Source organism: Olea europaea, unplaced genomic scaffold, assembly GCF_002742605.1.
Source record: "Olea europaea var. sylvestris unplaced genomic scaffold, O_europaea_v1 scaffold1737, whole genome shotgun sequence".
Lineage (NCBI taxonomy): Eukaryota > Viridiplantae > Streptophyta > Magnoliopsida > Lamiales > Oleaceae > Olea > Olea europaea.
This window is the reverse complement of record NW_019235080.1, coordinates 288565-298927: the sequence shown is the minus strand read 5'-3', so window position 1 is coordinate 298927 and position 10363 is coordinate 288565. Positions and strand designations below refer to the sequence as shown.

The following is a 10363-nucleotide window of genomic DNA, read 5'->3' as shown; positions in this document are numbered from 1 at the left end:
ACACTTCACAATCTCACACTGCCAGCAAGAACCGCAATATTTAATAATTCACTGACTCTGATAATCATCATTTTGTCATCTTTCTTTGCAGTACAGAGTGCAGGTGGGGAGGATCAGAAGTGGGATCCGAAGTGTCTCGCACTATCCAGTACATCAATCTACCTGTTGTTAGGTTATTGATGTTAACACCACTTGGCATGTATTGTCTTTATGATTAATTACTTAGGGCAACTCCAACCCTTGCACCATTGCACCAAATTGCACCTAAATTTGGTGCAAACTTCCTCCAACCATTGCACCATTGCACCAAATTTTGGTGCAAAAAATGGTGTAATGAATAGTATTGCACCAAATATGGTGCAACACTATTCATGTTGCACCATTTTGCACCAAATGGTGCAATGTCCATTTTACCCTTATTTTTCTTTTTTTAAAGATAATGGTTAAGGACATTTGTGTCATTTTCATTCTATAATAATAATGATAATGATAATGATGATAATAATAATAATTACTTAATTAATTACACTATTAATTATATTATTAAAGTTTATTATTTTTAATAATATAATCAATAATAATTAACAACCTTTATGTCCATAAAGGGTATGGAAGTGACATTTCCCTATTGAACGAGACAAATGAGTTCCCATGTCCCACTTTGACACAAACCAGTGATCCTATCCCAATCAAAACCAACGACAAATCAAATATCTACACTTCACAATCTCACACTGCCAGCAAGAACCGCAATATTTAATAATTCACTGACTCTGATAATCATCATTTTGTCATCTTTCTTTGCAGTACAGAGTGCAGGTGGGGAGGATCAGAAGTGGGATCCGAAGTGTCTCGCACTATCCAGTACATCAATCTACCTGTTGTTAGGTTATTGATGTTAACACCACTTGGCATGTATTGTCTTTATGATTAATTACTTACTTGTATCGAATTTATTGCATAAATCTTTATTAAGAACCCCAAATCAATCTTAACATCGTCCGTTTATTCGCGCTTTCGTGCATCGTCGTCATGAATAAATACCCCTTTATTTGTAAAAAATCATGTGCTTGGTTACAGAGTTGACTTGTTATTATTATTATTCATTTTAATGATTTGATACATAGAAATGACGGGAATTCCAAGTCTACAGTTGAATTTGTGTACCCCAGCGGATTTTTATTTTTCTGAACCATTATATGGCAAATCAGGGCAACTAAAGTTGTCGGCATTGAATTGTAAAAGAAGAAATTCGGGGGTTTCCGGTATTGAGGTAAAACAGAGCATTTTGGCGCCAATTAAGGCAATGGATTCTTCCAAAACGACGTCGCCAATCAATGGTAATGCGGGCAGTTTCCGGGAGAAGCAGCAATCGGGATGCAATTCCGGCGATGATTTGCTTACAAATGAACGTGATGACTGTTCCGGTACATAATTAAAACCTTTTTTTTCCCTCCCAATTTATATAGGAGCAGAAGTTTTTTATGGATGTTGGAAAATTGATTTTAACAGGTAAAAGTATGCCCCAGATGTCTTCAGTTGGAAATTCGACTAATATTGTTTGGCACAAGTGTACTGTGGAGAAGAGTGACAGACAACAGCTGCTTGGACAAAAGGGTTGTGTCATTTGGATTACCGGACTCAGTGGTTCAGGTTTGTTTTACAAACTGTTAATTTGCATCAGATTTAGCAGTATGAATCAATTGCTATTTGGGCCTTCCTTTGTTTGGAATTTTATCAAATATATTGGCTGTACTTCTCATGCACTGCTGTTATCTTTCCTAAGGTCATTTTTCTGTTATTACCATATTTTCTACTAATTCCAGTTTAGGAGCCAGCAATTTCAAAAGGAGTTAAACTGTAGGTGAGGTTAGAGGTGCTTAGAATTTATGATATCAAGTTGCAGGGTTACATCAATCCTAAAGGCTTCGTAGTTTTGACGGTTGTTAGATTAGAATAATTGGGAAACAAGGATATCAAGTTGATCCTTGATATGGTGCTATTTGGTAAAATTCTGAGAATTGGAAAAACCGTGAGTGATGTACTTCTACACCTACAGCTTGTACTCGGACCATTTTTCTGGGGTCTATTGATTTTATGTAACTGCATTAAGTGAAGTGCTGAATTTCATTCATTGTTGCTTCCTTAGAGTATCATATGAAGAATAATGCCACTTGTACACTCTCTTTATACATCATTGTGCACATCATCCGGGTTGGCAATGTGTGATTGATGGAAAGTCTGGTTTTTAAAAAAAAACTGTCAAATCTATCTTGACACGTGGCGAAGTGTACACAAAGCTGTACATTAAGATGTGCATGAAGCATTGTTGATCATATGAACTCTTAAAAATGAAAATCCTGGAAAGTAAATAGTCACTCTGTTTGATCTTGCATGGATGCTGTGAGATCGTCACTCTTTCTTTAGTTGATTGGAGCTCTAAACACATTGTCAAACCCTGTCCTAAATTTTATTCGGAGCGACAGGTAATTTTTGTTGTTGTGCAAACAAAGAGAACTGTTACATTTTCTACAACAAAGAGGGAACTTTTCATAAATTTTAAAGAAGCTTTCACATGTTTGTGTGTGAGACAGAGATGATCCCGTCGAGTGTCCTACAGCTAAGATTCCGACGTGGTTATTTTCTTGTGAAGTTAGATTTTTTTATAGAATCTGAAAGTTATGCACCTCTATAGGACAAAGAATTTTACTACAAAAATTTTCAGATCTAGAATGCTGGCTCTTGAATGAAATTAACCCTTGTGTCTTTGTAAATGGATTCTGTGTTTACAGTAGGAAATCATGGGTTAACATTATGGCATTTAAACCATGATATTTTTTCAATGCCTTTAGAATATAGATGAAAAATAGGAGCAAAGACATAGTTCTCAAGTTCTGATAGTTTTTTATTATAAATGATTCGTTCTCTGGAAGTTTGATGCGCTGCTTGAATTCTCGTCAATTTGTCCATTGATGAATTCTCATTCAATTCTTTTTCTCTGGAAGAATGATCATATTCTGCATCAGTTATTTGTATACCTGGACTAGCAATTTAAAATGCTAAAGAATGACCCAGCCTGTAAAATCCAAGTAATATATATGTATAATTAGCTTCTTTTTTTAGATATAATTTATGGGAATGTTATTTGTTATACGATTAATGAAGCCAATCTGCAAAAACTTAATGGAACGACAAATTGTTAGTAATAGCTTATTTTTTAGCTTTTTAAATTCTGTGTTCATTTCCCTCTTTTTTGTGTGTAACAGTAACAATATACGGCCTTTGTTACTCTTAATTCAAGATTTCTTTTTGTCTGAATGAGGTGGTGGTGTATTTCAGGAAAGAGTACTTTGGCATGCGCTCTAAGTCGTGGCCTACATGCCAGAGGAAAGCTCACCTATGTACTTGATGGTGATAATGTTCGGCACGGTCTAAATAGTGACCTTTGTTTTAAAGCTGAAGATCGAGCAGAGAACATCAGAAGGATTGGTTGGTTTTTTTGGCCTGGTTCCCAATTTGAATCTTCTTTCTAAAGAATCCTACTCATTCAGGTTAACCTGTTTAGCAATTTTATTATAATCAGGAGAGGTTGCAAAGCTATTTGCAGATGCTGGAGTTATATGCATAGCAAGTTTGATATCACCTTACAGAAAGGAGCGTGATGCCTGTCGTGCGTTACTTCCAGAAGGAGATTTTATTGAGGTAGTATACTTCTTTTAAAAATTTTACGTGGAAGATTTTAATTTTCTTACATATTGGTATATTTACAATCAAAACTCTTGAAGTGGAAAACTCGTATTGACTGCAAAAGATTGATTGGGAGTTTCTCAAATATCAGGTATTCATGGATGTGCCTCTGCAAGTGTGCGAGATGAGGGATCCAAAGGGATTGTATAATCTTGCACGAGCTGGAAAAATCAAAGGTAATTTCAATAGTAAAACAGATAACTGTGTCAGAGTTTGAAAACCTATATTTGCAGACGATATAAAATGTAGATTGCTAAAAATTTCCCAGGATTCCATCTGCAGGCCAGAATATTCCTTTGCTATGATTTATTTCATGCATCTGCTGCTCTTCTTTTTCTTCTTTTATTCTTTTTGCGTGCGTGTGCAAGAGTGGAAGTGCATCTAATTAGGCTTCAAACTCCAAATGTCATGCCCCGTCCTAATTTGTTGGACATTGACCCATCCATTTCTTGTCAATCAACCACATGTGCTCAGAATTTCACACATAAGCGGCTTGCTGCATGACGGCACTAAGCAGGAGCTGCATGAAATTGGAGGTTCTGGGGTTTGTATTTATGATCAATTTAAGTGTTTTAGTTCCTATTTATTTTATTCATCTTGTTGGTTGTCTGAGGAAATTTTTTACTACAATTTCAAATCCGACACTTTTCACCATCAGATACTAGTATTAGGAAATCAAATATGCAAAGATTCTTGTTGCTTCATTTTCACGGTGAAGAAGCATTCCATTAACAGTACTAAAAGAATCGCATTGAACATCCCTCCTGTTGTTGTACATGCTCCCATGTTAAATATACCATTGCCTAGCTGTTGACACAGATTCATGAATTCTGTACCTGGACTCCCTTCCAGCTTTGATCTTTTCTGGCATTTATGGTTTCCATTCAAACAATTCAATTTTTATTGGTCTTTTTCCAGGTTTTACAGGTGTTGATGATCCATATGAGCCGCCATTGAATTCTGAGGTATGTACTCCCGTCAGGCAAAAGGTCTTTTCGCTTGCTGAATCCATTCAAACATACCCATCCTTAATATAGATTATCTTCTCATAATCTAAAAATTGATTATAAGACCATATAACATTAGCATCTTCCATCTTGTATCTCTGTTTAGATGATAAATGCCTTCCCAAAATTTGTTCTCTCGACCTTGACAGATTACTGAAGAATGAAGTGTTTGATTTCAGATTTATATCTTGCAGATAGTGTTACATCAACAAGGAGGGGTTTGTGATTCTCCAACAAATTTGGCCGAAATAGTGATTTCATACTTGGAAAGAAAAGGGTACCTGGAGGCTTAATTTGCTTATGCTTTTATAAATTTATGTAGCTATTAATTTACGTAGCAGATATTTTGCTTTAGGGAAATCCCTCGTTTCCTTTTTGCATATTTCAATAATCTTTGATGAGAAATAAATCATTCATTTGTCTAATTATCAGATTTTGTGTGGATTCAGAGCTTTATTCCAGTTGATTTGATCATAAATTAATAAGAAAAAAAAATTAATTATGTATTGATTGAGAATTCCATGTGAAGGCTGGATTCATGGTGTTTTAGGACAGACTTAAAATAAATGAATTTGTCTCATCTGTAACAAGAAGAAAACAAAACCATAAGGCAGAGGAATTTCTCAATTGTGGTAAAACTGCGTGAGCTATTAAACATAGTATTGACTGCATCTAAATTTATAGGGGTGTGAGAACCTTTTTGAAATTAAAAGAAATAAATGGAAAATTATAAGTTCTACATACTATTAATTTGGAAATTTTGAGAATTTGTAAGAAATTGTATAAGAATGTGTCTCTCCTTTATCCTCACTTTATTTTATGAGAAAATTACTTAGATCCCTGCATTTTAAGTTCAAAAATCAGTTGGTAATAATTTTTCATCAAAAATTGGTGGTGGTTGTGAGTTGTGGATTTGAGGTGGCAAAGACAATTTGGGTGGTATCAATGGTGGAGTGGGGGTAGGTGAAGGTGGTGGTGTATTTGAGATGGTGGTGGTGGTGGGTTGTGGATTTGAGGTGGCAAAGACAATTTGGGTGGTATCAATGGTGGAGTGGGGGTAGGTGAACGTGGTGGTGTATTTGAGATGGTGGTGGTGGTGGGTTGTGGATTTGAGGTGGAGGCAACGATTTTAGTGGTGTCCGCCTTGGTGGATTGAGTTTGTATTTTTTGCGTATCCTCCTATTTTACAAAAATAGAAATTTAGATAAATGCTTTCTAAACATATCTACAAAAATAACATATTTCATTTAACTCCTCCATGTTCACTAACTAGTTATTTCAAAATTTTAATAGCGACTTTAACTATAATTTCAGCTTTTTTTGTTGGTCTCAACAAGATACGAGTGGGGTGAGATGAGGAGTGATTGCGATAAGTTGATTGAGTAATTTGTAACTAATAAATAATTTATAATTTACGACAATATGTAATTGTGAATTACAAGTTTGTTATTTTTATATTTAGCTACGTATATTTACCTCATAAAACTTTGTATAAACTTAATTGACAGAAAGAGTGTGTGTTCTCTTTTTATGGCAATCCAGTCGAATTCATCAACTCTTTCTATTTTCCTATTTTCCTTTCCTCCCAAGAATTTAATTTTTATCTTGACACTTTGAAGAAGGGCTAAACAGCACAAAATCTCTCTACCTATTTTCCTTATTGTCGAAAACTCCATACCTTTTGGAAATAGCACAAAATGTTCTTGTTTGGAATCTTTCTTATGGAATACTCCTCGCTGTTAAATCCCAATAAATAGAGAAAACTGGGGGAAAGGGGAAAGGGGAAAACCCCCCATCACCTATTGAAATTGGCGAAAAAATCTTTGTTATATATTTTATTAATAAAAAGATTGAAGATGACGAATGTACTTTTCTATTTAAATAAAACAAAAGGAAAAGAATTTAAAAAAAAAATAAAAAACTAATTTCAGCTATAGTCCAAATTTTTTAAATAAATGTAAACAAGTCCCAAATAAGTAATTAAAAAATAAAATAAGATAATCTCCAAATAAAAAAAGGGAGTGTCGTTAAACTCAAGCAAGTTGTTGAAAAATTGGGAATTTGGTTTTTTTTTTTGGGGGGGGGGGGGGGTGGTTTTTTTTTTTTTTTTTTTTTTTTTTTTTTTTTTGAAGATTTTTGTATTATAAATTTTTAATTATTTATTTTGAAATTTTTTTTTCTTTTTTGCATTTATTTGAAAATTTTTGGGACTATAATTGAAATTAGTTTTTATTTTTTTTTCTTCTTTTCTTTTTGTCTTATTTAAATATGAGGGTATATTCGTCAATTTTAATCTTTTTATTGAGTAAATAAACAATAGTGATCTTTTTCGCTAATTTCAATAGGTGAAGGGGGTTTTGCCGTTTTGCCATTTTGCCCATTTTTTCCCTATTTATTGAAATTTAACGACGGGATCGACGGAATGTGACGAGAAGGGGTATTTCACAAGACAGGTTTGAAACATGGAAGTTTTTAATGCTATTTTCAAAAAGGTAAGGAGGTTTTTGACAACAAGAACAATAGGTAGGGAGTTTTGTACTGTTTTGGCTGATAAAAAAACCTTGGATTCGACCAGTAATGAGCAAGAGGGGTGCCCACTATATTACTTTAAAAAAAGAAAAGAAAACTTTCCCTCAGGGTTGACACAACAATGCATATATAGCACTTTAAAGTCTTTACTTTAATTTGGCCCTCCTCTTAACTAGACATTACAAGTCAAAAGAGTGACATACCAGCACTTGATAGTGCCCACCACTCCTTTTTTTGTGGGTCACAAACATGGAAACCGTGTCTAACAAAGTAACCTTATTTTCAAAGAAGCTTCGGCAGGCTTTACTTGCATTTTGGTGTCAATTTATAAAAGATTGGCCACACTGATTGTTACACCCCAACTTTTATATATATACTAGTCTATGTTACGTGCGATGCATGAGCTGTGCATAAATTATGGTTTGGTTAGCGTATGTATTGAATATGTTTGAAAATATATGGAAAGCTGGAATTATTGGCAAGGAACTAACCAGTTATACAAGTCGATCACTCGTCTTTCTTCAACAAAATGTCATTTTTCTACCAAAAGTTGCAGAATTAATAAAATCCATTAATAATGAGAATTCAAATCATAGTTAGTCAAAAAAATACTCCACTGAACAGTAAAAGGATTCCAAGCAAAAAAAGATAGCACCATAGCAGTACATCCTTCAACAAATTATTGTAGATATAAATGTATTATTGTACAGTAGAGAAATAATTCAAGGTAAAGCAGAAGTTAGAACCTGAAAATCCTAAAATTCTTCATCAAGGCTATTTTCCTTAATGAAATGTTGAGTACTCCTTAAAACGCGGTTGTTCTACAACACTTAGGTGTCCATTCATGATGAGGAATTTAAGCAGTGTAACTAAACTTCAAGGCACTGTATTGTTAAACGATGCTCTGATAGATATTTCAGTAACTCAAACTCTGTAGAATTCAAAAACTCCTTAACATTACTCAGTACTACATCTAGTTCTGTCCAATATTGAGATTCAATATTTTCGAAATCTAGAAGCTTATCCTCCATATGTATACTTCTAACAATACCCGGATTTTTCTTGTCCACTTCAGAAGGAGGGAGTGAATATTATAAAAATGAAGCACTCCCTCAAAGGAATCAACTTCTTTTAGAAAATCAACCTTTTATTACGTAGAATATTCTAAACTGATGTTGTCGACTAAATAAACTAATTATTGAATCTCAAGAAGATTAGGTAAACTAAGGTCACAAGTAGGCATATCCTGGAAGAAGTTACAAATTCACATACAAACTAACAAGTGATATCTTTATTCTTAGACCGGAAAAAAGTGTGTTATCAGTACTTCGAGAGAAGTGGACTATTAGAAATTAATAGAAGGTAAATATGTTATCTAGATTATGTACATATCTAAAGCATTTAACCTTATGAGCAACAACTACTACAATAGTTGTGGGAACGCAATTCTCAATGGGTAAAAAAAGACTCTAGCATTTAACAAGTTTGAAACAAATTGATTTCTTGAGATAAACTATAATGCAGGATATTTACAAGATACCACCCTCCTCCATTGCCTTTCCTAAGGCAGCCCCAATGATTTTTATGTCCTCATCTCGTTCATTTAAACTAATAATTATATCTCCAGCTACTAAATAATTAATGTTCAAAACTGCTAAATAAAAAAGTTGAATAGTGGATTGGGAAAAATAAAGAATTAATCCAATTCTAGATGCGCTTCCACTGTTAAAAAAGGGATGTTTGGAACTATCCTTAACAATATTCAATACATATGCTTGGAGATGTGAACAAAAACTTCAAAGCATTTACTATAGTACACTCAGCAACTTAACTCTAGGAGAGAATATCCAAATCTTAATTCTTATGCTGGTGAAAACAGCTATAACTAAAGAGTAACTTAGTGAGAAACATCACTGGTAATTTGATATGATTTTTTTTATTTACACTTTGAGACAAAATGTTTACAAAGGCACAAAATTAATCTGTCTGTGTAAGATTTTTTATGTATATCATGACTCATGAGATTAGTAAAACTCAAGGTTGTACATAGTAAATAAACGAAAAAGAAAGGGAAATAAAGTTAAGTTACAGTTATATAAAAATTAGAGGAAAAAGGAACAATGCACTAATTTCCATTAGTTTAATACTAAACAAAGTGAAAGAGGATATTCGGAATTAAATCCTCAAATGAAATGAAATTGAAAATCCAAAACTGAATTAGGTGACTAATGAATCCAAACAGCATTCTGAATTCGACTGAAATTTAAAGGGCACTTCTTCAAAACAATGGCAATACAAATAACCTTTTTTTCTTGTTAAAATAAAAGTACATTTTTTCGTGATGGATGGTCAATGAAGTTTGTAAGAAAGTCATCAACTTTAATTATTTGTGTAACTACATAATTTACTTATAACTAACAAGGAAGGAAGAAAATAAATAGAGAAGAAAGAGAAAAATGAAGCACTTCTATTGAGACTTGCAATTCGGAAATAGATAATTTGTTCTAGAATTTTGTTAATTGCAATATTTGGCTAGTGAAATTTTCCGAAAAACAATACCTTGAAAGCCAATAAAAAAATAAGAGGAAAGATAACAGCTAATCCTGCAATATTGAAAACAATAAATAGCATGACTTCAAAGTTAATCATTTAAAAACTCCACAAGAATTAAATTGTTTTCCTTTCCTACATTCATCCCAAATTAAAAGTAAATATAGTATCAAAAAATTTCACAATACAAAAAAAAAAAAGAAAAAAGAAAAAAATATTGAGTAGTGGAGATTATAAAATAGTAACTATGATCAAAAGTAATCACAAATAAGATAGCGTAAATACGGTAAAACCATGATGGTGGACAGTTTATTTGACGAACTTCACATACATGTCATAGTACTTTTATAATTTGAGTTCATATTCATATTCGAGATAACAAAGATAATAGAATCCAAACGCTCATTATTCAATAAATCATTTCAGTTTATCGATGTGAAATTGCAACTGGTAATTTTTGTCGTTTATGAAATCAAGTTCTCAGTTTTGAACAAGATTATTCCAAAAAAAAAAAAAAAAAAAAGCTTTTT

At 33.1% G+C, this 10363-nt stretch overlaps 1 protein-coding gene across 5 annotated transcripts; it reads left to right on the top strand.

Annotated features, from left to right (window-relative positions):
- Window positions 1–712: 712 nt before the first annotated feature.
- On the top strand, window positions 713–5194 carry LOC111377880 (adenylyl-sulfate kinase, chloroplastic-like). 5 transcript variants are annotated; one of them, XM_023001024.1, is made up of 8 exons: window positions 716–911; window positions 1212–1427; window positions 1513–1653; window positions 3340–3489; window positions 3584–3702; window positions 3839–3923; window positions 4666–4712; window positions 4934–5194. In XM_023001024.1, exons 1-8 carry the CDS (start codon window positions 896–898, stop codon window positions 5045–5047), a joined length of 888 nt encoding a protein of 295 aa, XP_022856792.1. In that variant the 5' UTR covers window positions 716–895; the 3' UTR covers window positions 5048–5194. The 5 variants fall into 5 exon arrangements, with proteins under 5 accessions (XP_022856790.1, XP_022856792.1, XP_022856791.1 ...); XM_023001026.1 differs by having other exon boundaries at window positions 720–915; XM_023001025.1 differs by having other exon boundaries at window positions 721–888.
- The last annotated feature ends 5169 nt before the right edge of the window (window positions 5195–10363 follow it).